Source organism: Trachypithecus francoisi, unplaced genomic scaffold (assembly GCF_009764315.1).
Source record: "Trachypithecus francoisi isolate TF-2019V2 unplaced genomic scaffold, Tfra_2.0 Lachesis_group15, whole genome shotgun sequence".
Lineage (NCBI taxonomy): Eukaryota > Metazoa > Chordata > Mammalia > Primates > Cercopithecidae > Trachypithecus > Trachypithecus francoisi.
Window position 1 is genome coordinate 31000084 of NW_022681460.1, and position 27427 is coordinate 31027510.

At 41.1% G+C, this 27427-nt stretch overlaps 1 protein-coding gene across 1 annotated transcript; it reads right to left on the reverse strand.

Moving 5' to 3' along the window:
* Nucleotides 1-344: 344 nt before the first annotated feature.
* AKIRIN2 (akirin 2) lies at nucleotides 345-27427 on the reverse strand. The gene is made up of 5 exons (XM_033234563.1): nucleotides 26582-27427; nucleotides 6099-6242; nucleotides 2906-3055; nucleotides 1281-1352; nucleotides 345-1028 (listed from the first exon to the last, which is right to left on the reverse strand). The coding sequence occupies exons 1-5, from the start codon at nucleotides 26814-26816 to the stop codon at nucleotides 1018-1020; spliced, it is 612 nt and encodes a 203-aa protein (XP_033090454.1). The 5' UTR covers nucleotides 26817-27427; the 3' UTR covers nucleotides 345-1017.

A 27427-nucleotide genomic window follows, 5' to 3' on the forward strand; every position in this document is an offset into this window, starting at 1 on the left:
TTCACTGAAGCATTTTTTTGCTCACTTCCTTGTAAGAAAGCTATGTCTGGAAACCATGTATGGAAAGGGAGTCAAATTTGCTGGAATCATGCTTTTGCATATCAAGTCCTTAAAGGAAAAACTGGATTCTACTGATATCTGAGGTAATTCTATAGCAGTTAAGATACCTGTAACATCCTATCAGGCAGTAAGTTACAGAAGGAATTTAGAATCAGAACTGTTTTTTGAAATAGCACTAAAATCTTAGAAAATTAACTTCATTGATTCCTGGAAAATGCTTACGTTTTAAAACACTGCCTTTATTCAAATACTACCCCCATCTGTACATTAAGAAACAAGCAGAATAGAAGTAAATGTTTTATTCTTCCAACTAAATTCCAGTACTACAAGGGCAATAAAACAATGATACACTGGGAAAAAAAAAAAAATGCAGCAATAAACATTTGTTAAAAAGACTGATAGAATAAATAAAACTACCAAAAAAAAAAAATCATATAAACCCATTCTGAAACCCCAAAAAGTCCTGGAATACAGAAATGCCCTCCTCCTTCACTATTTCACAGGAAGCACTGCAGGCTATTTGCTTAATATTGTCCTGGGATTACATTCTAAAATTAGTAACTGGTTACAGCTTGGTTGTAGTGCACAATTAAAATCACACTAACTTCATCTGAAGTGTCATTCTACAGTTTTATTTACACAACCAGTGAAGGGCATATTCTAGAATACCAGCTTTAATCCTTTTCAAACATTAATATAAGAAGCCAAATTGTAATGATACAGCAAAATGAGGCCACTGGTATTAATACAGGTAGCAAAGGTCCACATCCAGGTGGTACTGACATCAGGGAAATTTCCAAAACCAGTTGCTGCTGCCTAAGAATGGTTGCCACTGACGAAAGCTTGAAATAACCTGTATTCACAGAAGGGGTATTGGCATTGCTGCATGTCGTAATTGGGACCTCTTGCAACAACTCAACAAGGAACAAGGCAGCCCACAAATGCAGGATACGTGATTCATGAAACATCTAAAGGGTGAGAAAAGGAAAATTAATGCAAAATACGGGTCAAAATCCAAACAAATACTAGACCTTGATTCCCAGTATTGCCCCTAGGTATTTAAGTAACCAAAAGGCTTGCAAAGTTATATTGCGTATTTCCTCCATACAGTCTCAGTAATTTTGTTAAATTCTCTTTTTGAGTATGAAAATAATTATAATGTCTTCTCCTTAAAAGATAGGCTTATTCTGAGTTTATAACTTCAAAGGTGAAATACTTACAACTAGCAGGCTGTTCTCCATATCGTCGCATTATTTGATCATGCGTAAACTTCACAAACGCATCATATTGTTCTATAAATCAAGGTACATATCAATTACATGATTTGTAAAATGCCTTAATATTAAGAGCCAAATAAACTGAAAATACAAAATGTATAGTAAAACAATTCTAAGTTGACAATCACTTACATAACCTCGGTAGTACTAATAGTGTATCAAATAAAAACAGCATGGAGCTCATCAGTCAAGAAACCTAGGTTTTAGTCCGATCACATGACCTGACATAAAGAATAGGTGAGATTTATTATTTCCTAACAATTAAAAACAAGGCCGGACTCAGTGGCTCACGCCTGTAATCCCAGCACTTTGGGAGGCCGAGGCGGGTGAATCATAAGGTCAAGAGATTGAGACCATCCTGGCTAACATGGTGAAACCCCATCTCTACTAATACAAAAAAAAAAAAAAAATTAGCTGGGCATGGTGGCACATACCTGTAGTCCCAGCTACTCGGGAGGCTAAGGCAGGAGAATCGCTTGAGCCCGGGAGGCAGAGGTTGCAGTGAGCCGAGATCGTGCCATTGCACTCCAGCCTGGGCGACAGAGTGAGACTCCATCTTTAAAAAAAAAAAAAAAAAACATTGGCCAGGCGCAGTGGCTCACGCCTGTAATCCCAGCACTTTGGGAGGCCGAGGCGGGCTAACACGGTGAAACCCTGTCTCTACTAAAAATACAAAAAAATTAGCCGGGCGTGGTGGCGGGTACCTGTAGTCCCAGCTACACGGGAGGCTGAGGCAGGAGAATGGTGTGAACCTGGAAGGCGGAGCTGGCAGTGGGCCAACACTGCCACTGCACTCCAGCCTGGGTGAGAGTGAGACTCCATCTCAAAAAAAAAACAAAAAAAACAAAGGGCTTTCAATAGGTTTTTACCCTTCTACTCTGAAAGTTATTGTATGTGGGCTATGAATGGCAACTGACTGCAATGAGAATAGGATAACAAAAGCTAACAACAAAAAACTACCTAAAACCTGATCAAGTTATCACAGAAAAAGCTGTTATATATCTAAGCAAATTATCTTCTCTACATAAACACCTCTACATTAATTCCTTAAGAATCAAAAAGCTTATTTATCTATATAAACAGTAAATCTGTGGCTAAACATTCTATTTATGTTACCATACATAATAAATTTTATTTACTGTACTTAAATTATCAAATTTTACTGATTTCTTCTGATAATTAAAACAGGACTGCAGTTTGATACTCAAATGACTTACACAGTGACAGCCAATTAGATATTTTAAATGTCTAGATTGATGGCAAAGTTATGAAAAATATAAAGTCAAAAAATCCACAACCAAATTGAGGTAAACAACTAACATCCTTTTTTAGTACAGGGTACATACTAATACTCCTGCTGATCTACATGGCTAGCCAATACTCTTTTCCTGAGGTTACCAAGGCGGGCCATGAGCCATAAGGTTAATTTCCTTTCCTGAACGGAAATTTTCTAGTTCTCAGAGAATATACTGCACTAGTGTATAGAAAGTGAAATTAAAGCACACGTGGAAAATAATGCATTTTGTACAACTGAGTTCCTCGGAAACTCTAATACACACACCTCATACCTGCAAGTTTTGTGTTCAATATTTCTTCATATTCTTCTCGAACTTTCTCTTCACGTTCTTTCAACAAACGTTCACAGATCATCCCAACCTGCCGTAGAGTAAATAAGGGCTGTTCTTTTTTTAATGGTGAGGATGCTGCAGATGAAGACCCTATGTACAATGAGGACAAAAAATAGCACCTGGTTTAGAGCCATGATAGAAAGCAGTTTCTAAATGAAGAGGTTTCATTTGGATCTCTTCAATCTTGATATAAAAGCATTTTAAAATCAGATTTTAAGCACAGCATTTCACAAGTCTTCAACCAAAATAATAATTCCATCAGCCAAGTGACGCTGGAAAAACACGGCAAGATGTAATCAAGATAAAAAAAAAGTCTAAAGATGAGTAGAAAAAACTTTAGGACATAAGAAAGGCTGGGTGTGGTACTCATGCCTGTAATCCCAACACTTTGGGAGGCCGAGGCGGGCGGATCACCTGAGGTCAGGAGTTTGAAACCAGCCTGGCCAACATGGTGAAACCCTGTCTCTACTACAAATACAAAAAAAAACAGCCAGGCATGATGTTTTTGGCCCTTGAGCTCAAGGCCAGCCTGCACAACATGGCAAACCATGTCTCTAGTAAAAATACAAAGATTGGGGTGGGAGTGGTGGCATGTGCCTGTTCCTAGCTACAGGGCAGGCCGAGGTAGAGGTTGCAGTGAGCCAAGATCTCACCACTGCACTCCAGCCTGGGCAACGGATTGAGACCCTGTCTCAAAAACAAAATGAAACAAAATAAAAAAGACATTCTGGAATCTACTTTGCTGGAGAAGCATAAATGATTCTAAAGGTGTTTGAACACATTGACTACTACCATTCAGTTAACAACAATTCGCATGGAAAAATAAGCTCCAGCATTGAGCTGATAATGCTATGCTCAAAACTCTATAATATCATAGAACTACACTGTCATCACACTAAGAATCCCAAAGCAGCTGCAACATCAGTGTCTGTCAATTTCATTAGTAAATTGGCAAGAATATTCCTTCAGCATTTTTATACCTATTAGTATTTTTTTATAAAAGAGAAAATATTTTGTAGTAATAACATCTATTGTAATACTGCTAAAAGTATTTTATTCACATTCAAGTGCACCACTCATTTGTTACCAATTGTTTCTTCATCTCGCTCTGTGAATTTGCCCTGGTACCACCAATATTACTCTCTTAACTTAATGCTGCTTATAACCAGCACGGCAGGAGCTAGTTAACTATGCTTATTAGAACTGCGCATATTGGCCGGGCGCGGTGGCTCAAGCCTGTAATCCCAGCACTTTGGGAGGCCGAGACGGGCGGATCACGAGGTCAGGAGATCGAGACCATCTTGGCTAACATGGTGAAACCCCGTCTCTACTAAAAATACAAAAACTAGCCGGGCGAGGTGGCGGGCGCCTGTAGTCCCAGCTACTTGGGAGGCTGAGGCAGGGGAATGGCGTAAACCCGGGAGGCGAAGCTTGCAGTGAGCTGAGATCCGGCCACTGCGCTCCAGTCCGGGCGACAGAGCAAGACTCCGCCTCAAAAACAAAACAAAACAAAACAAAAAAAAAGAACTGCGCATATCACAATAACAAAGCACACCAGCTTTATTCCATAATTGCCCAAGGCTATCTTAATTTTTTTCACATTCCCAGCTTTGTTACTTAAGACTGCCAGTTAACTGATCTTCTAAGTGAGTAAGGAAATAATGATCTTGGTTTCCTGCTAATATAGTCTAGTACCCAACCCTCACCTCTTACTATGTTTCAACCACTAATAACTGGCCCCCCACAATGGGCATGGCGGTATTTAGTTTTGAACAATTTCATGTTTCCTAATCTAATTTTATTTGACTATATTATGGTCTTTGATTTTTTTTTTTTTTTCTTTTTTTTGAGACGGAGACTCGCTCTGTCGCCCAGGCCGGAGTGCAATGGTGCGATCTCTGCTCACTGCAAGCTCTGCCTCCCAGGTTCATGCCATTCTCCTACCTCAGTAGCCGGGACTACAGGCACCTGCCACCACACCCAGCTAATTTTTTTTTTTTTTAGAGTGACGGAGTTTCACTGTGTTAGCCAGGATGTTCTCCATCTCCTGACCTCATGATCCGCCCGCCTCGGCCTCCCAAAGTGCTGGGATTACAGGCATGAGCTGGTCGAAATTTTTTTATTCTGCCAGGTTTTCCTACCCTTGCTAGAGGGAGGAGAGAAAGCATTGAACAAAGGCAATTGTTGTCACAAGAAAAGCTATTTTGCTGAGAACTTTACTAAAGGTAAGAGCCACTATTGATGGCTCTCTTTCAGCAAAACCTTCAACTTTCTCTTTGCTTCAAGTAGTCCTTATTCCTTTTTTTTTTTAAAGGAAGGTTATTTGCAAACACTCCCCCCAACAAAGGGTAGGTAAAAACAGATACAGTATCAAAAAAAATAATAATAATCCACCTTTAGAAATCTATCCCAATAAGACAAGTGTGTAAGGGAGGGTATGTATACAGGGATATTTCTTAAAATACTATACTGGCAAAACATCTAAGTTGAATTATCAATAAGCGTTCGGTTATGACAAGGTACATCTATACCTAACAAAGGAGCATATAGTATTCTGTTCATTTTTTTTTTCTGCGACAAAGTCTCACTCTGTCGCCCAAGCTGGAGTGCAGCGGCACGATCTCAGCTCACTGCAACCTCCGCCTCCCAGGTTCAAGTGATTCTCATACCTCAGCCTCCCAAGGGGCTGGGACTACAGGCACATGCCACCATGCCTGGCTAATTTTTCTGTTTCCAGTAGAGACAGGGTTTTACCATGTTGGCCAGGCTGGTCTCAGCTCCTGACCTCAAGTGACCTGTCTACCTCGCTCAGCCTCCCCAAGTGCTGGGATTACAGGCATGAGCCACCATGCCTGGCCTATTGTTAATTTTTTTAATAAAGTCTACAAATCATAGTATTTACAGGATGTCCCCTTTGGGGATATTATTATACAGGTAGTTGTCTCTGGTTAGTGGGAATCCAGGTGATAATTCCTTATTTTGTACCATATTTTTAAGATGTCATGCATTACTTGTATAAATTTTTTTTTAAAACTCAGAGGAGATATAGTAGCTTAAATGACTAAAGACAATTTGGATTAAACTTTTCCCACTCTAAATAATAAACTTTGTAAATGAAAAGAAATGTTATTACCTGGTGAAGCTGGTCCACTGAGGAGAAATGCATGTGGCTGTGCATCAGAAGTACAACACGGATCTGTCTGTTGGAAACTCGTTTCTAAATGTCTTCTCTTCTGCATTCGTTTATACTCTTGTTTTATGTTGTACAGAATTTGTTCTAAAATAAAAAAAGTTAAAATTTGGCAAGATAAAAACTTTCACATTAAAAAAGAGGTTGGCTTTCCAACATTATTTAGTAGACCAATCTACCCAAAATATTCTTTTCAAATAATATCCAGAAAACTGACATTCTGGTAGGAACTCATTTCAGCATAAATGAGGACATTCACTTAGCACATACACACCAACTGCAATTCAGCTGTTCAACAATATTCTTGCTGAGCACTGACTAGCAAAAATAAAGTTTTTCAATCAAAATAATGGTCAAGGAGTCTTTGAACCCAAACACCTATTTTACTCAGAGTCTTGAGTTCCAAACTCAAAGCTCATTTATTCATCACATAGAACTATTACACTAACAGGCTTTTCCAACTGCCTTTAATGCCTTTATGCCTTTTCCAAGCCCATAAATAAGAAGGGGCGTGGGGGGTTATGTATATTCAAGCACACAACAGTCTGAAGTGACAGCAGGTCAACAAAATGACAAAACAGATGGGAACTAAAACAGTAATCATACATTAAACGGCCATGGCCAATTATTTTAAGCTCAGTAAAACCTAAGAATACTATAGCATTCTGAATCTTGGGGCTGGAGGGTGGGGTGAGGGAGAGACCATGTGAAGTGACTGGTACATGACAAGTCCTCAATAAATAAGAACCACTATACCGCAGTGCAATTATCTTGAACCACAATCACACGAATGAGTAAAATTATATCTGGCGTATCTTTTAGGCCAGTATGATTCATTTCAGAAAGATTTCTAACTCAAAATAATTACCATCTGGCCCCTCCAGAAAATCCCTACCTGGGGGTTTCCACTCCCCATCCAGACTTCCTCACTACACCTCCACACTCCATAGCTCCCAATTTAACAGGTTATCAATGTGAAACTACATCCCTAGAAGTTTACTAATCAAAATCCAAAGCAAGATTAAACAAAAATGAAATGTTTAGGTAGCAATTAACTGGCAATAAAAAGACTGACAGAGTGAAGTGTAGCCTTAACATTCAATTCCACAATGATGCATTAATTTAAGAACCGTTAGATATTGGTGAAGTGTGGTGGCTTAACACCTGTAACCATAGCACTTTGGGAGGTCGAGGTGGGAGGGTCACTAAAGGCCAAGAGGTCGAGACCAGCCTGGGCAACATAGAGGGACCCTGTCTCTATGACACACAAAAAAGAAAGCTAAAGATTTACATACAATAATTCTTTTTAAAATGTAATACTGGTGGTTTTCGTAGATAACCACCATATCTACAAAATCTTGTCACTTACCTCTTTTCTCACTTTATTTCCCTAGGAGAACTTTTAGAATTTTTGAGAGACTCTGGGAGGACAAATAAGTTCCCTTAAACATTTTAGATACTGCCTGTTTCATTATTTAAACGGAAAAAATGTTGCAAGACATATCCAGCTAAAGATACCATTTACATAAATTTTGTTGCATAAAAAGACCTGTTTATATATACATGAATGTGTGGTTTAAGTACAAAATCACACATTCGTGTGTACATAAACAGGTCTATAATGATTAATTTCAGGATGGTTATGTTGGGGTGCTTTAGCTGTATTTAACATTTTTCATTTGTTAACATTTGTTTAATACAGGTTATGGTCATTTTCAGTCCTTTTGCATTTATTTTAACTACTTTGTAATTTGAAAACAAAGTTATTCCAATTGAGTGACAGTGGTTAAATTATTAAAATCAGTGTTGGCATGAAAGAGTTGTCTACTGAATGGTAAGCATACCTTGATATAAATAGGTTGCCTAATATTCACCAGAGGTACCCAATAAAACTAATGTAACATCTGGTATCAACCAGGACAAACACAAATATCCTCATTTTTTAAATAACAGACCTCTTTTCAGTAACAGCAATCTAAAGCGTTTTTTTCTTTTCGAGACGGAGTATCGCTCAGTCATCCAGGCTGGAGCGCAGTGGCGCAATCTCGGCTCACTGCAACCTCTGCCTCCGAGGTTCAAGCAATTCGCCTGCATCAGCCTCCTGAGTAGCTGGGACTATAAGCGTGAGCCACCACGCCCAACTAATTTTTGTATTTTTGGTAGAGATAGGGTTTCACCACATTGGTCAGGCCTGTCTCGAACTCCTGACCTCAGGTGATCCACCTTCCTCAGTCTCCCAAAGTGCTAGGATTATAGGTGTGAGCCACCGCACCCAGCATTTATATTTTGCTCTCTGAAAGAAAGCTTCACTCACATTCATCACTTTCTGTCCAAAGCTACCATTATCCTGATCAAAAGTGCTATTCAAAACATCATAAAATTTATTTATAACCAGAGATTTTAGGAGGTACTAGTTTAGAGAAACTGACCTTAATATTTATCTTTTGTGTGACTTATATACGTTCTTTCATCACCACATAGCTGTTCTCAGATTTAGTGTTCCTTCTGCTTCACAAGCCAACCAAAGCACAACTAAAATGTACCAAAAGAATGCTTGTATAACAACCACCTCAATTTGTTCATTTGATAATCTCAAATGAAACCTAACCCAGAATTAAGAAACAGTAAAACTTTTAAAAATTTATCTTTGTAAAACTCTGTACCATCAGACACTTAGAGACATCACTGACATTTTAAGGTGTAATTTACAAATGACAAAATTAACCAATTTAAATGTACAATTCATTTGAGTTCTGACAAGTACATACATACAGTTTTGGAACTAACATAACTATGATAAATTTTTATCACTCCAAAAACTTCTCTTGGGCTCCTCTGCAGTTAATTCACTACCACCATCACCACTTCCCCAGTACAGTCTACCAACGCTCATCTGCTATTACTATATAGTTTTGCCTTCTCTAGAATTTCACATAAATGGAATCATAAAGAGTACAGACTTTTATGTCTGAACTTTCACTCAGCAAAATGCTTTTGAGATTCATATATTTTGCATGAGTCAGAAATTCCTTTTCACTGGTGAGAATTCCATTGTATGTATGTATACATACACACACATCTATCCTTTCTCCTGTTAATGGACATTTAGACTGTTTCCAATTTGGGACTATTACGAATATTCAAGTACCAGTCTTTGGCGGACATGCTTTCATTTCTCTTGGATAAATACCTAGGAGTGGGAATAGGCTGCCTAATCATATGGCAAATGAAGGATTTATTTTGTTCTTACAAAATAAAATCGCGAAACCATTTTCCAGAGTGATTTTGTCATTTTGCATTCCTACCATAAAAGTATTACAGCTCCAGCTGTTCCACATCCTTGCCAACACTTGATACTGTCAGCTAAAGAGCTGAAAAATTTTTAAAGCTATTGACTGCATGCTTTTTACATCAAATATGATGCAACTATGTCATCTAAGCCACACTGGTACCCTCAAATGCTCTAATACTGGTAACATGTCATCAACAATGTTATGCAGTGAAGGGTCCAATTTAACTTGGCCAAGATCTCAACCGCACAAGTAACAAACAGCTAACTGCAATGGCAAGCCTCAAGCTCAATTTATTTCAGTCCAGGGATATAAACGGTCTTGAAGCTGATAACTCAAGAAACTTCCTCAGATTCAATATTCTACAACCACCACATTGCTAAGCTCAATCTAGATACCTGGCTGACCTGAGTTGCTTTCACACCAGGTAGATAAAGGCCTTCCATGTATCAGTACTTGTTTACTTAGTCCTAAGCTACTTAGATCTGACCATCTCTTATCAAACCAGCAAGTTAACATTTTATCCAAGGTACATGTAATATCTGACATTGTCTTGCCAACACAATTTAAAGTTCATTAAAGAAAAAGTCCAAGCTTCACTTGTAGTATCAGTTGCATATTCCAGTTTTAATCATATGCCTTCCTATTTGGCTTATGAGGCATAGACTGAATTTGCAACAACCATTTAGAGCAAAATATGTAGAGTTATTTTCAAGACAACCTACAGCACACAAATGGCTGTATATTCTTTTACTAAATCCTAAAAACTACCTCTTTTACCATAAAATACTGCTAAGTGGAAGTCATTATTAGCGAGTTCTATGACTCACAGCATTTTCATTCTCAAAACTAGTACATGTCACTAAAATTGCTAATTAGGTGGTATCAACAAGTCAGCACTTATTTCTTTGGAATATTTTTAAAAACAAATTAGGAGGCAGAAAGCAGTGGCTCACACCTTTAATCCCAGCACTTTGGGAGGCCGAGGCAGGAGGATCACGTCAGGTCAGGAGTTTGAGACCAGCCTGGCCAACACAGTGAAACCCCATCACTACTAAAAATACAAAAATTAGCTGGATGCAGTAGCGGGTGCCTGTAATCCCAGCTACTTGGGAGGCAGAGGCAGGTGAATTGCTTGAACCCAGGAGGCAGAGGTTGCAGTGAGCTGAGATCATGCCATTGCACTGCAGCCTGGGCAACAAGAAAGAAAACTCTGTCTCAAAAAAATAAATAAGTAAATATTGTAAACATGGAAATAAAAGGCCTCTTTCTAGTTGCCACTGATTACTTAGGAAATGCTGGGCACCATGAATAAGGTCAACAATATAAACAGGAGAAAGTAGTTACGGGATAAAAAGCATAATGGAATTGATGGGGGCGGGACAAACAGCATCAAGGTTAGACTGAGCAAAGAACATGGAAGCAACTAAAAATAACTTTAAGGAGAACCACAAAGGAAGGGTGGGCTGTCAAAGTATCTTTCTAGGGTCCATAAATTTAAGTTCTAAAAATCTGACATGTGAAACTAGAAACTTTTGCTCCATACCCATAAAGCTTTACTATTTTCCTCCCGACACCATTACTAGATCAAACATTAAGGTTTCGCTAACAGTTTTAAGTTTAGGTGTATGGGGTCCCTCTGGATCATTTTATAGATCAATACCATTTATTTCTCCATGGAATATCTTTGGAAAACAAAATGAAAGTGGACCTAGAAAGACAATGCAAACAATGGGGTTAAAAAAGAAATCTTGGGGCTGGGTGCGGTAGTTAATGCCTGTAATCCCAGCACTTTGGAAGGCCAAGGCAGGCAGATCACCTGAGGTCAGGAGTTCGAGATCAGCCTGGCCAACATGATGAAACCCTGTCTCTACTAAAAGTACAAACATTAGCCGGGCATGGTGGTGGGCACCTGCAATCCCAGCTACTTGAGAGGCTGAAGCAGAATTGCTTGAATACGAGAGGCGGAGGTTGCAGGGAAACAAGATCGCACCACTGCACTCCAGCCAGGCGACAGAGCAAGATTCAGTCTCAAAAATATATATATATATATAGAAAGTCTGCCAGTTCTAGTCAGGAACACAAATGATATGAAAACATGTACATAATTAAGTAAAGAAAACTTGCAGTAGCCATTAAGACTTAAAACTAAGACACTGTTCCAAAATAACAGAGCAATGTACAGTTCTGAACTACACACTAGATACTGTCATGATTACTTTCTAAATTAAAACGCACAACTTGGGCGGGGCACAGTGGCTCATGCCTGTAATCCCAGCACTTTGGACGGCTGAGGTGGGTGGATCACCTGAGGTTGGGAGTTCGAGACCAGCCTGACTAACATGGAGAAACCCCATCTCTACTAAAAATGCAAAATTAGCTGGGTGTGGTGGCACATGCCTGTAATCTCAGCTATTCGGGAGGCTGAGGCAGGAGAATCGCTTGAACCCGAGAGGTGGAGGTTGCGGTGAGCTGAGATTGCACCATTGCACTCCATCCAGCCTGGGCAACAAGAGCGAAATTCCATTTTCAAACAAAACAAAACACAACTTGGAGTTGCTATGGAGACCCATCTTTATTAATTGGCTATTTTCCCAGGATCATCTCTTCAGAAACTAAAACAGTTCTTATGTTCTCCTTGATGGAATCTTAAGGACAATATTTTTATCCAACCAAGAGCTATTTAACTATAAAGAATGAGCTGATGCCATTTTAAATTCACTTTAAAATACTATTATTTCACTGGTACATACAGCCAACGATTACTTATTTGAAAAAAACGACTCAATTTGTTAAAACACTGCAGGTAAATGTTAAGTTTTACATCTCCAGCTTATATTTACACTAAGGGGATACATTAACCTTGTTGCTATTGTTATGTAGCTCTTAACTACTTTTAAGTATTTTCTCAAATAACTTACAAGCTACCAAAATATAACAAAGAAAGCATGGCCGCATGCAGTGGCTCATGCAAGGCTGAGGCAGGAGGATCACTTGAGGCCCGGAGTTTGAGACCAGCCTGAGCAACAAAGCGAAAACTCTATCTCTACAAAACATAAAAAATAAAATTAGCAAGGTGTGGTGGCTTGCCCCTGTAGTCCCCAGCTACTGGCAAAATGAGGCAGAAAGATAGTTTGATCCAGGAGTTCCAGGCTACAGTGAGCTACAATGGCGCCACTGCACTCCAACCTGGGCGAGAGTGAGACCTTGAGTTTTTTTTTTTTTGAGACGAGTCTCGCTCTGTCGCCCAGGCTGGAGTGCAATAGTGTGATCTCAGCTCACTGCAAGCTCCCCCTGCCAGGTTCAAGCGATTCTCCTGCCTCAGACTCCAGAGAAGCTGGGATTACAGGCGCCTGCCACCAAGCCCAGCTAATTTTTGTATTTTTAGTAGAGATAGAGTTTCACCAGGTTGGCCAGGCTCATCTTGAACTCCTGACCTCAGGTGATCCACCCGCCTCAGCCTCCCAAAGTGCTGGGAATACAGGTGTGATCCACCGTGCCCGGCAAGACCCTGTCTTTAAAAAAAATAAAAAATAAAAAGATGCCGGGCACGGTGGCTCATGCCTGTGATCCCAGCACTTTGGGAGGCCGAGACAGGCAGATCACCTGAGGTAGAGAGTTCAAGATCAGCCGGATCAACATGGAGAAACCTCATCTTTACTAAAAATACAAAAAAAAAAAAAATTAGCCAAGTGTGGTGGCACGTGCCTGTAATCCTAGCTACTCGGGAGGCTGAGGTAGGAGAATCACTTGAACCCAGGGGAAGGCGGAGGTTGCAGTGAGCCGAGATTAAGCCATTGCACACCAGCCTGGGCAACAAGAACAAAACTCCATCTCAAAAAAAAAGGGCAATAAATGGAGAAGTGGAAATTGAACTGCCCCAAATCCAAAACCCAAAATGTGCATGCTACAGAAACATTTGGTTCCAAAGCAAAAGATTCAGCTCTTATTCCAATTAACCACAGCCACAAGGGCAATGGTACTTACCTGCAGGGTTTTAACAAATTGAGAAATTTACTTCAAATAAGTAGCACTGGCTACACAGTACCAGTGAAATGAAAGAATTTGACCTTGTAGTGATTATAGTTGTTCCTCCTCCCATAGGGAAGATAAATGAATGCCTTTGATACAGTTAAATATTATGTAAGTGTAAGTGTAGAACCTAAACCAGCTTGCACAGACTGAGAAAGCAGACTCGTTGAGGACTCCAGTACAGCACAATCAAGCTGAAGAACAAACCCATTTCCATAACAACTTGTTCAGGCACCCCAAAAAAACATTAGCATACCTGGGCCAGGCACAGTGGCTCATGTCTATAATCCCAGCACTTTGGGAAGCCGAGGAGGGTGGATCACCTGAGGTCAAGAGTTTGAGACCTGCCTGGCCAATATGGCGAAACCCCGTCTCTACTAAAAATACAAAAAAATTAGCCGGGCAAGGTGGTGCACGCCTGTAATCCCAATCACTTAAACCTGGGAGGCGGAGGCTGCAGTGAGCCGAGATAGTGCCAAGGCACTCCAGCCTGGGCAACAGAGCGAGACTTGGTCTCAAAACAAACAAAAAGGGTGTACCTGGAACCAGGATTTGCAAAACTGATGACTAACAGGCCAAACTCAGCCCCACGGACATGATTTTTTTAAAACACATTAATTTGTAGCCATTTAAAAACTGGGTGGTTTTACATATAAAGTCAGACTTCTGACAACTCTTATAAAACCAGGTAACATGGCAAAACTCAGCTGAAGATTCAAAGTGACTGCTACCTTTTGGGCCTAAGTTCTCAAGTGCTTCTACAATTTTAATGCACACACAGATTACCTCTGGATCTTGTTAAAATGTAGACCCTGCAGGGTGGAGCTTAAGATTCTACATTCCTTATGAGGTGATGCTGCTGGTCAGGACTGGAATTCACTAGTTCCCTCCTAGTTTACTTTAAATCATTTATATCTCTGGAACTATGAGTATTTAAAGTTTCTAGCCCCTGCTTAAAATAACAACTCCCTTGGCCAAGGGCGGTGGCTCACGCCTGTAATCCCAGCACTTTGGGAGGCTGAGGTGGGTGGATCACCTGAGGTCAGGAGTTCAAGACTAGCCTGGCCAACCTGGTGAAACTCTGTCTCTACGAAAAACACAAAAAAATTAGCTCAGCATGGTGGCGGGCACCTATAATCCCAGTTACTTGGGAGGCTGAGGCAGGGGAATCGCTTAAGCTCTGGAGGCAGAGGTTTCAGTGAGCTGAAATCACACCATTGAACTCCAGCCTGGACAACAACAGCGAAATTCCGTCTCAAAAAAAAAAAAAAACCAAAAAACAAACAAACAAAAAACCTTTAATTGAATATTTTTTAAAAAGTTGGCCGGGCGCGGTGGCTCAAGCCTGTAATTCCAGCACTTTGGGAGGCCAAGACTGGCGGATCACGAGGTCAGGAGATCGAGACCATCCTGGCTAACATGGTGAAACCCTGTCTCTACTAAAAAATACAAAAAATTAGCCGGGCGAGGTGGCGGGCGCCTGTAGTCCCAGCTACTGGGGAGGCTGAGGCAGGAGAATGGCGTGAACCCGGGAGGCAGAGCTTGCAGTGAGCTGAGATCCGGCCACTGCACTCCAGCCTGGGCGACAGAGCGAGACTCCGTCTCAAAAAAAAAAAAAAAAAAAAAAAAGTGGTTGGTTTACTATTGGACATACTAGAGAGTGGAGAGGAAGGAAAGGAAGACGTTAGCAGCCCGGTTATTACAAGTACGAAAATATCTAAGCTAACTTAAAATCATTTTGCCACCCTCACCTGAATGGTTTTTATAGTTGTAAGTTCATTGCTTCTCAGCCTTTTGGCTAAGATCAAGTGTAATTCCAAGTGTAATTCTAAGTTAGACATACCCCTCCCCTAGGAGGAAAATATTCTGCAAATTAATTTAACTTGATTGGACCTACTTAGGAAAACTCATTACATGACATTAACCTATATACAATGATTACTCCATCTCTCCTAATACACTTTAAAAAAGGAAATTCATATTCGTCATTATGTGACAGATGATGAAACAATTCATTTACTTTACCAACATGACCGCTTTTTAAAAGAGGAATTAAGACCCCCTCTCAGGCCAGGCACGGTCGCTCACGCCAGTAATCCCAACACTTTGGGAGGCCAAGCTGGGCGGATGGCTTGAGGTCAGGAGTTCGAGACCAGTCTGGCCAACATGGTGAAACCTCATCTCTACTAAAAATACAAAAGTTAGCCAGGCATAATGGCGGGCACCTGTAACCCCAGCTACTAGGGAGGCTGAGGCAGGAGAATCACTTGAACCCAAGAGATGGAGGCTGCAGTGAGCCAAGACCATACCACTGCACTCCAGCCTGGGCAACAGAGTGAGAGTTTCAACAACAAAAAGACCACCTCTCACACCATAAGGCACTGATTAGAAGTCCACATACATCTCTTATTTATCCCATGTATTTTGTAAATTAGTTGTGAACATTTAAAAGTCAATGGATTTCACAAAAATTCTGACTTCTAGTGGTAGAAGGAAGGCGCTAACAAGATCTGACGATAAAAAGGTCCAAATTAGGCTGGGCATGGTGGCTCACACCTGTAATCCCAGCACCTTGGAGACCAAGGTGGGCAGATCACTTGAGGCTAGGAGTTCGAGACCAGCCTGGCCAACATGGTGAAACTGTCTCTACTAAAAATGCAAAAATTAGCCAGGCATGGTGATATACATCTGTAACCCCAGCTACTTGGGTGGCTGAGGCAGGAGAACTGCTTGAACCCAGGAGGCAGAGGCTGCAGTGAGCTGAGATCGCACCACTGCACTCCAGCCTCGGCAACAGGGGAAAACCCCATCTCAAAAAAAAAAAAAAAAAAGTCCTAATTTCCCATGGCTAGAACTAAAGAGGAACTGTCTGAATGAACTGAAGATACAAATTAAATACAGATACATCTGTAAATGGAAACTGAAGTCAGAAGCAGGCATGTGACTGCTTAGGGAGCTATTAAGTGAGATAAGCATGGAGCTAGAGCTAGAACTAAAAAACTACAAGGTTTAATGCCCAGGTAAAGACAAAAAGAACAGCTAGGGAGTAGAGGGAAATTATAGTCAAAGAAGAAAAAAAAAGCATTTCAAAAAGAAAGTAGTGTGCCAGCAGGAAGAATGCTGAAAGAAAGGTCAAATAAGAGGAGGATTGATTGAGTGTCATGGAAGTCACTGATGACCTCACAGGAGCTGCTTGAGGCATGTCAGGAATTGAGAACTGAAGAAATGGAAGCAAACAGACTATTTGAAAGCTCTTTGAATTTGATTTTGAAGTGGAAGAGATCTAGAAGATAGCTGGAGGAATTTGAGTATGTTTTGTTCTTTTACTTTCTCATGAAAGGCTTGGGAATATATAAAGCCAAAAGCAAAGATCCAACTGAGAGAAGAAAAAGGGAATAATCAAGAGGATGAGGTTACTTTGGAGAAAAGTGGAATATTCCCCTCACTGTATAAAGTGCTTTCATAATTATTTAATCCTCGATGATACTAAAACAGGACAGGCTCAAATGTCAGTAATGCTGGTACTAAAAACAATGAAAAAACTGTGATTTGATGGCAACTCTTCTTTTGCAGATGGCAGGCTTATTCAATGAAAGGCAAAATTGCTGGTCAGTAAAAGTCCCATTTGAGGTTGCCTTCTTGAGACCGTTTCCATCACTTGGCCAGTAAATGCTCGTAATTCTCACAACCCTAAGAGGCAGATGCTACTATCATCATGTGCACATTTCCTGAGATGAGAAAAATGAGGCTCTGCTTCAGTGTCTTCTGAAACGTCACATGGCTTGAACATGGCAGAGCCAGGTTTGACCTCAGGGACCAAGTTCTTAACATTTACTACCCTATCCAGTAGTATATTACTACACTTAGTCAAAATTCTATTAGCATCTAACGTTAAAATAAATCACAATGGGCTGGGCGTGGTGGCTCACGCCTGTAATCCCAGCACTTTGGGAGACAGAGGCGGGCAGATGACCTGAGGTCAGGAGTTCAAGACCAGCTTGGCCAACATAGCAAAACCCCGTCTCTACTAAAAACACAAAAATTAGCCGGGCGTGGTGGCGCATGCCTGTAATCCCAGCTACTCAGAAGGCTAAGGCAGGAGGATCGCTTCAACCCAGGAGGCAGGCTGTAGTGAGCCAAGATCATGCCACTGCACTCCAGCCTGCGTGACAGAGTAAGACTCTGTCTCAAAATATCACAATAAGGAAAGCTAATTTTTAGAAAATAGGAGTTAGAGACATCAATACTATGCATAATTTATACTTTCATACACTGAAACTTCAAAAATACGATTGTCAAGAAGGCAATAATGGGCCAGGCGCGGTGGCTCACGCCTGTAATCCCAGCACTTTGGGAGGCAGAGGCTGGCGGATCACGAGGTCAGGAGATCAAGACCATCCCAGCTAACACAGTGAAACCTCATCTCTACTAAAAATACAAAAAAGGAGCTGGGTGTGGTGGCATGTGCCTGTGGTCCCAGCTATTTGGGAGGCTGGGGCAGGAGAATCGCTTGAACCCAGAAGGTGGAGGCTGCAGTGGGTGGAGGTTGCAGTGAGCCGAGATTGCGCCACTGCACTCTAGCCTGGGTGACAGAGTGAGGCTCCGACCCCCCCCCCAAAAAAAAGGCAATAACCAAAATGAAGCATAACTCTCATCTAATGAGACTCCTGAAACAGCGATCACTAGCCATAAAAAAAAAACCGTAACACCTCTTCATGTTACATCCAGAAATGTATATAAGGGATGCTTAAAGAGTCTAAAATGCCTCCTCTTAGGACAGGCATTTGTATCTAACCAGAATGTTTTACTGGTGTTTTAAAAGTTAAGAAATGGCCAGGCGCAGAGGCTCACGCCTGTAATTCCAGCACTTTGGAAGGCCCAGGTGGGCGGATCACGAGGTTAGGAGTTCGACGTCGGCCTAACCAACATGGTGAAACCCCATCTCTACTAAAAATACAATTACACAGGCGTGGCAGCACGCACCTGTAATCCCAGCTACTCAGGAGGCTAAGGCAGGAGAATCGCTTGAACCCAGGAGGTGGAGGTTGCAGTGAGCCGAGATCGTGCCACTGCCCTCCAGCCTGGGTGACAGAGCCAGACTCCGTCTCAAAAAAAAAAAAAAAAAGTGAAGAATTATTCCAAGTTGATAGGTCAGTATTTCCACACATGTTCAACTGATTACAATGCCAGGCTCTGATAATGCACTATTTTACCCTGGGCTATGAAAGATTGTCACAGACAGCATCAAGTCCCCCTCTCTATCACAGCAACTAAAATCTTCTATACTTTAAATCAAGTATACCACTTAGAGAAGTTCTTCTAATCATATTTTAGTGGGAGGAACAAGGCAATCTCCTTTCCTAATTAAAAGGCACAGTTCAGAGGGACAGTCATGTTTGAAAAATTGGCTTTCTTCAAACTTCACTGTACATTCTACTCTTCATTTGCTAATCAGTTCAACAAAAAGAAACAAAAGAAAAATCCAAGTCCCTCCCTCCAACCATTCCGTCTAGTTCGATTTTTTTGAGGGAGTTTTATAAGAATTAACATTAACAGAAATGAAAATGAATGCTAACCAAAGTGAGAATACACATCATATACTGACACAATTTCAGAAACTTAGTAAACAAGCCTTAATACTTTTAGGAAAAAAACTTTTTCAGAAGTGATTTAATCAGTAAACCAATTTTAATACTTAGGCTATCAAAGGGGAAATGAACACTAATATGGAAAAATGTTAATAAGAAATGAAAATAGGTATACTGATAAAGTGCTAGCTAATAAAGTATCAACAGTGGCCGCTCTATCATCAGTCTCTCAAGAGACTCTTACTCTTTGCCTAGCCAGTGCAGTATCTGGAACTCAAATGAGGCTCATAAGGGTTTGAACAAGTGACTTCTAGAAGAATAATTTAAATGTTTTAATAATGTTAAGAAAATCCAGGTACATCAAAGGACCTAAAAAGTCAAATCCAGAAGTTGTATTTATGGAAAGATAACAATGTTAATAAAATCAGAATATCCACTAGTACATCTCAAGATGATCTGCTTATGACACTTGTGACAGATAAAAACTAAAGGGAAAAAAAAAAGCTACACCCCAAGACAAACTAAAAGTATATTGTTACGAGCTGCTTTCTTAGTGCTAGAAAGTTCACCACCCAACAAAGCCTACATGTAAGAAATGTAAGAAACATTACAAAAACTGTTATACTGTAAAATCCTGATCACAAGAAATATTACAAAATGTTATACTGTAAAATTCTGATGAATAGGCCCAAAATAAATATCAAAGCTGACAAACTAACATCCACTAGAATTTTAAATTACCTGCAAGGATTCCCTGCTTAATATGGCTACAATATCATCTCATGTGAGAAACTTGTTATAACAAATAAATTTCTTTAGAAATAAATCAGAACTTTGTATTAAAAAGTATTCTCTTCTAAAAATCCTGTAAAACCTTTTAAAATGTTTCTTCCGATGAGCAAATATCTGATAATAGAGAAATTCTTACACATGGGGCTACTTAAAATATTGTAATTCACGTAATCCATGTTTCTCATCATTATCCAGAAAAATGAATATTGAGTATACTTAAAGTGCCTCAGAAAAGTATTATTCAAAGTCTTAAACTAATTGCAGTATTTATTACGACTCGTTTGAGTCACATTTTTTGTCAAAAAATGTTACACATTATGACAATGTCATAGAACAGTCTAAAAAGAAAATTTGGTACAGAATTACAGGGTAAAACTGAAATTACATTTCTTTTCAACCATAGCAACTCTAAGAACCTTGGGAAATGTCAAGACTTAATTCAACAAATAAATTTAGTATTTTAAAACTATTTGTGACATTAAAAGGGAAGGTATGGCAGATAAGAATCTTGCGGGCTATTTTCAAACCACCATATTCAAGTCCCATGACTCATCCCAGCCCCCAAAATTCAGGAGATACTCCTGTTAACAGTCATGGCTACAGTGAGACTGCTGCTGAGACAGTGTATCTCTCAGGTGTGTTTAGAAAGCTAAGAAACACTGGAGGTAAGCCGAGTTCCACAATCCTGTAGTCAGCAATAAAATTAAAGATGAATCTCTTTGAACTAAATCCATTTGTGAAGACTTCTTTAGCAACTTCAGATGCCCGATTGGTTTGTATAGGCTTAAGCATTTTCTCTCATACCTTTTTAAAAGCAGGTAGTTCTCTCAAAGGCAAGAAATTCCCTGCAATTTCACATATGTAAAGAACATTCTGTGAATCAACAGTGTTAGGCATAGGGTTCACACAAGGACTACGGGGACTACAAATTGCTGGTTAACTAATTCACTGATAGGTACTTGAAAATACCTACTCCCACTCCCAATAACATTATCTAGTTTCATGAACCAACTATTCAAGAGGCCCAAACTTAACCCATGCTATTACTTCACATTCTTCTTTAATAAAGAAAAAAAATCTCTTTTCAAATAGGAACGATACTCACAACTGGGCACTTCCACTGAAGCTTTTACTCTCAATCTTTCAAAACGAAAGCTTTCTATCACTGTCTTTCTAGGTCTATCAAAATACTTAGCAGAAAAAACCTGCCAGGCACAGCAGCTCAAATCTGTAATCCCAGCACTTTGGGAGGCCGAAGCAGGCAGATTGCTTAAGCCGTAGGAGTTTGAAACCAGCCTGGGCAACATGGTGAAATCCCATCTCTCCAAAAAAAAAATACAAAAATTAGCTCGGCATGGTGGCACATGCCTGTAGCCCCAGGTACTTGAGAGGCTGGGGAAGGAGGATCATTTGAGCCCAGGAGGCAGAGATTGCAGTGAGCCGAGATTGTGCCATTACACTCCAGCCCAGGTGACAAAGCAAGACTCTGTCTCAAAAAAAACAAAACAAAGACCTGATTAATATGTACTACATTCTTTTTCCTATAAAACCATTAAAAAACTGAAGAAATTTATTCTCCTTTACATCTCAGGTTATATCTCCATGGCAACCACAGTGGCTAGTACCTTCCACACCTAAAGAGAGGCTAACCTCTAATCTAGCCATGTTTAGCCTATGTGTTGCTGTGCTCAATTTAGGCTTTATTTTTCTACCTTAATAAAAAAGCCAGGGGCCGGGCACGGTGGCTCACAACTGTAATCCCAGCACTTTGGGAGGCTGAGGCAGGCGGATCACGAGGCCAGGAGACCATCCTGGCTAATATGGTGAAACCCTGTCTCTACTAAAAATACAAAATATTAGCCGGGCGTGGTGGCAGACGCCTGTAGTCCCAGCTATTTGGGAGGCTAAGGCAGGGGAATGGTGTCAACCTGGGAGGCCGAGCTTGCAGTGAGTAGAGATTGCACCACTGCACTCCAGCCTGGGCGACAGAGCGAGACTTGTCTCAAAAAAAAAAAAAAAAAAAAAAAAGCTGGAAGCGGTGGCTCACACCTGTAATCCCAACACTTTGGGAGGCTGAGGTGGGTGGATCATGAGGCCAGGAGTCCAAGACCAGCCTGACCAAAATGGTGAAACTCCATCTCTACCAAAAATACAAAAATTAGCTAGGCGTGGTGGTGTGCGCCTGTAAGCCCAGCTACTCGGGAGGCTGAGGCAGGAGAATCACTTCAAACCAGGAGACAGAGGTTGCAGTGAGCCGAGATTGCGCCACTGCACTCCAGCCTAGGCGACAGAGTGAGACTCCATCTCAAAACAAACAAACAAACAAAAAGCCGGGGACAGAGGCTCACACCTATAATCCCAGCACTTTGTGAGGCTAAGGCAGTGGGACCATCTGAGGTCAGGAGTTCAAGACCAACCCTGCCAACACGGTGAAACTCCGTCTCTACTAAAAATACACACACACACAAAAATCAGCCAGGTGTGGTGGCACACGCCTGTAATCCCAGCTGCTCCAGAGGCTGAGGCGCAAGAATCACTTGAACCCAGGAGATAGAGGTTGCAATGACCTGAGATCACGCTACTGCTCTCCAGCCTGGGTACAACTTTGTCTCAAAAAAAAAAAAAAATCTCGATATCAGAATACAACTGCAGTTTTTAATGGCCATAAACTTACAGGATTCTTAAATGCATAAGTCATAGAAATACGCAGTAACTGCAGCTACATACAGTCCTAAATAGAATATCAGGTTTAAGATTCAAAGTACAAAGACCATTAAAAACATTTATTCGCCAAATCCAGTGAGAAACTAGGAGCAACTTAACAGCTGTCTAAATAACCACAAAATATTAAAAAATACTTCTGGCTCAATATAAATGACATCTGAAGTGAGATGCTGCCTCCTCCAACAGACGTCTCATTTGTTTGCCTAGAACCATTTATATTTCATTTAAGCCAGCTGGTGTCTCCGTTTGCAGGCATGCATCAATGTCTGGTGAACAATCTATGTTCTTGTAAACCCTTCTCCATTCACAAGCTGTAGTTTCCATTTTTAATGGCAAGTTTCCAGCAAGCACAATGAGTTCTTACAAAGGAACTTAACTCTTCACAGAATTCAATTCCTAAGGCAGACTAGAGTAATGGTACCAAGCCATAAACAATGTGAATTAATGTGCCTAACAAACTCACAAATACATTAACATTCACAGAAGGGTATCTTCAGACCATTCATTCACTACATAATAATGAAAACAATGTGTTGGATTTGATTGATGGTCTCTTACAATGTTGCAATATTTTGGTTTTATTCTTTCTTGGCAATGTCATGACAATCTTTTGGCTAAATGGTAGTATTACCAGATGTTTCAAAAACCAATTGTAAAGCATATTTTGGTTTTCAACTAACTTACCAGGGTAAGTATTGATGCAGCTACTAGAGGTATTCCTTTCCCCAACGATATTCGATGCCTCTATTCCCCCCTCCCTTTACTTCCACTGATCACTTTTCCTTTCCCATACCCAGGGGTATTATAAACCTCACTGCTGACACCCCACACGAGGGTAAGCAAACTTTTTCTGTAAACACTAGAGAGCAAATATGGAGTTTTGGGGGCAATACACTCTCTGTGACAACTATTCAACTCTGCCATCGTCACCTGCAATGAACAACACTTTAAAAAAAAAAAAAAGAATGAGCACAGCTGTGTTCCAATAAAATTTTATTTATGGACACTGAAATTTGAATTTCACATAATTCTCACGTGTCACAAAATAATTCTTTTGATTCTTTTCCAACCATTTAAAAAATGTAAAGAACATTCTTAGCTCTTAGGCTACACAAAAATATGGCTGTACTTTGTCAACCACCCCTAGACCCAGGACAGCATTTCTGAAGTAGTAACACTTGAGTGTCCTAAAAAACAGGTTTGGGATATCTGTGTGTTAAGGAGCCCCTAAAAAATTCACAATGCCAATTAGCATAATAAAGGCTCTAAGCCTTGCGGTTAAGAAAGCAATCTTAACTTCCTTCAGCTCAGCTAGTCCTTCCTTTTTCCTAGCGTTAAGTTGCAACAGTTTGAAAAATATTTAAATAAGAATAGTCAAGTCAAACTTCCTGGGATGACTAAAATGATAGCTAAGGTTTAAAACAGACATCCAAGTTCCTGAAACTAATAAAGCCACAACTTCAGCTATGCCATCAGAAACTGAAAATATCCAGAGGAGAACAATGATAAAATAAATTGTATACATGCTCTGAAAAAAACTCACTTTAGTACTCTAATTCTACATTATTTGTATTATATTTGAACTCACAGATGTGAAAGGAAAACAGAGTTTCCGAAAGTTCGCCATCTCAATTTAGTAAGCCACTGTCTACTTCCAATCCTAACTCTTCATTTTAGTTAATGACAGATGGGTATTTACTCCCATAAAGTTTAAGAATAATCGGTGTTAAAATAGGAAGCTAAAAATCAGGTGCATGAGAAAATTATTTCCAAGTTTACTAACATGAAAACGGGGAAGCTCTTTGATACCTGCACAACACTGCAGCTCCCATTATGGCATTACAAAAAACATACAGGACCATACCCCAAATTGGCCATATAAACACAAAGTCAAATTAAATTACATTTAGAATGTCATTCAAAACTACAGTTTAAAAAATGTAATTTTAGCAAGTCAAAACTTCAATTTCAACTTGTTTTCTCAAGTCAACTTTTTAAGTTAATATTCAGATTAGTTAGAATAACTTTCAGCAGACTCAGAATCAATTAGGATGTGATTTTAGGTTTCAGGATATAATCAAACTTCCAAAGTAGATGTCAAAAAAACACCTTGAAGAACAGAATAGCAGTATTTTGGAAAGTGAATGTGAATCTGAATCAGCTGGCTTAAACAGTTCCAATAATTCCAGTCGTTTTACTATGATACTTCAATTAATTTAAACTTGAGATAATGTGGAGCCAATTGTATTAACCAACGCTACAGATATGCCAATGAAAAGTCAAGTTTACAAAGCATCACAGTTCTTTCCGAGTAAGTGTGCTTTAAAGCGGTGGAACATGTTATAACCCCCACTGGTTTACACACATGCCCAAGATTATTTTCCCATTGAGATATAGTACTTTAATTCCCAAACCTAGCACTGTATTAATTCACTCCCTCGACTGAAATTTATTACTGGTTAGCTACTTAATGACCTTATTTTGAAATGGCCTTATTAGTTAAGTACAGATTCCATTTCAATTTCCAATGATACCATTTCACTATGTCAACCACCAGTAGCTCATTCTTGACATTGGCTGTTTCCTTTTTTTTTTTTTCCAAAGTAAAGCCTAACAATCAACAAATGCCTTTTCAATCTAATTAAAAGACAGTTAGTAAGGTCATTAAATAAATTTATCCGAGAATTTCCGTGACAACTCACTACAACTCTAAAATAGTATGTCCTTAAATTAGATCAAATTATTTATTTAATAGCAAAAATGGTAGCTTGCATATTCGAGGGTCACTCCATGGATTTAGAAAATATTTCAAAATGTGACATAACGAAAAAAAAACTAGACTAAAGTCAGTTTCAAATGGAAGTCACCAAACTTAGAGGTATATACTTCACTTTTTTAAGCTAATGATAATGAGACATTTAAATCAAGCTATGAAAAGGCTTTGTTTAAAGGGTGATATTATTACTAAAGGCTCACACAGAAATCTTTGCATGCTACACACAAAGGAAACATTTACACTTCAATCCACAAAAGCCTATCCTAGGACTGTGCCAGGGGCACACAAGGATTTCGAAGTACAGAAAAAACTGGGCATACACATGCCCTACAAAGCAGCCAAAAGACATTCCCCATAGTCTCTCTCAGGAAATGTTTCAAGATGAAAAGCAAAAGTCTTTAGTCCCTTGGAATGCTGGGTTGATTTCTTCATTATCCTCAAGGCTAGGTTGTTTTCTCCCAACATACTTTGTTGGGCAAAAATAAAGCATTTCCAAATAAAAACAACTCCTCGGCCCCAATTTTCAATGCAATATGCTTATTAAAAGTTCAAGATTTCTCAAGGTCTAGACGTACAGTATGATCATATTACAGTACTCGGGAAGAGCGTTTTCTTTGTTGTTGACCCTGCTAAGGAAACAGGTCTTGACTCAGCCAAAGTGGCGTTCTTGTGGGTGATTAATGACAGGCCTAGATCTCGCCCCAGTGACATCCATCCCCACCCCCCACCCCCACTATACTAAAATCAGCCATGTCTGAACTGGAGGAGGGGCTGTAGCCTCGCCTCAAACCACCCAGTCCCAGAGTTAATAGCTGCAACCAATCGATTCCGACAAGCACACATCGAGATTGGGGCGAAATGTGACCCTTTCGCCTAAATTTACGAGTAATATCGCCCTCTCTAATCATTTCCGCTGAGTCTCCAGCGACTATGGAAACAATTCCAATCATTCGGCCCAAAGAAAAAGATGTCCCTGTTCTACCCAATACCGACAAGGCAAAGCCCCTACCCACCTCCAAACACTACCCCCTTGACATCAGCCCATTTCTATTGTGTCTTATTAGGTCCTCGGGCTACGAGGACCTAATGAAAAATGTGGCTGCCCTACTACTTTGCTAAGAACGAGAACCACACAGTCCGGTATCCCCACCCCAGGGGCCGCATCCCACGCCCCAGGACCCCTGTTCTCTCGACTACCCCGGCGGCCGCGGGGCCGGGTCCCACCTGTGGTGAGGCGGGAGGAGACGTCGCCGAAGGGGGATGGCTCCATTCGGAGATACTTCTGCGGCGAGGCGGCCGCAGCCGAGAAGGAGGCGGCAGTGGCCGCGGCCGCCGACAACGGAGAGGCAGCGGCCGAGGTGGGCGCCGACAATGGCGCACATCGCCTCCGCTTCGGGGACGCCGGGCTCAACAGCGGGTCGAAATCCAGAGTCCTTTTCAGAGTGGCTCCGCACGCCATGGCCGGGGGCAGCTGAGGCGCCGGGCTCGGGCGGGGTCGGGGAGGGGTGACGAGAGGAAGAGAGGAAGAGGGCGAGGGAAAGGAGGAAGAAGCGGGAACTCGAGGAGAGCCTACCCGACGGGCTCAAGAGCCAAGCGGGTCGCAGAGCGCCGGCTGTGGAAAAGAGAGCCGCCGCCGCCGCTGCCTCCGCGGCAGGGGCAGTGGCCAGGGACGGCCCGGGTGAGAGCGGGAGGGGCGGTGGCGGGCAGAAGCACACGCCAGTCGCGTCAGGGGGGCTCTTCCGCCTCCTCAGGCGCGGCTCCCCCGGGAGAGGCTCCGGCCGCCCCCGCCGTCCGCTCGAGCTTTGCGCCCCGCCTGAGGCGCTTCTGTGCTGAGACTAGATCCTTTCTGAAGTCGAAAACAGCACCGTGGGGCGTGAGGCTGGAACGCGGCTCCTAATACGCCCGAGTACAGTCAGTAGATTGAGGGCGGCGATCGATGGAGAGAGATTGCGAGGTGGCTGCGGCAGCACGACCGCAAGCGAACACGTCCAACCGCTTCCCCCTCCCTCGTAGGACTCTCCCACCCGCCGCCGGCCCCAATATGGCGTCAATAACAACGCCGCCGATTCA

Excerpts from the sequence above, each read along its gene's own strand:
- AKIRIN2 (XM_033234563.1), bottom strand. The coding sequence starts at position 26,816 with ATGGCGTGCGGAGCCACTCTGAAAAGGACTCTGGATTTCGACCCGCTG. Across the intron at positions 3,056-6,098 it reads CAGTGGACCAGCTTCACCAG|GGTCTTCATCTGCAGCATCC; the intron begins GTAATAACATTT and ends CATTGTACATAG. Across the intron at positions 1,353-2,905 it reads ATTGAACACAAAACTTGCAG|AACAATATGATGCGTTTGTG; the intron begins GTATGAGGTGTG and ends CTTGATTTATAG.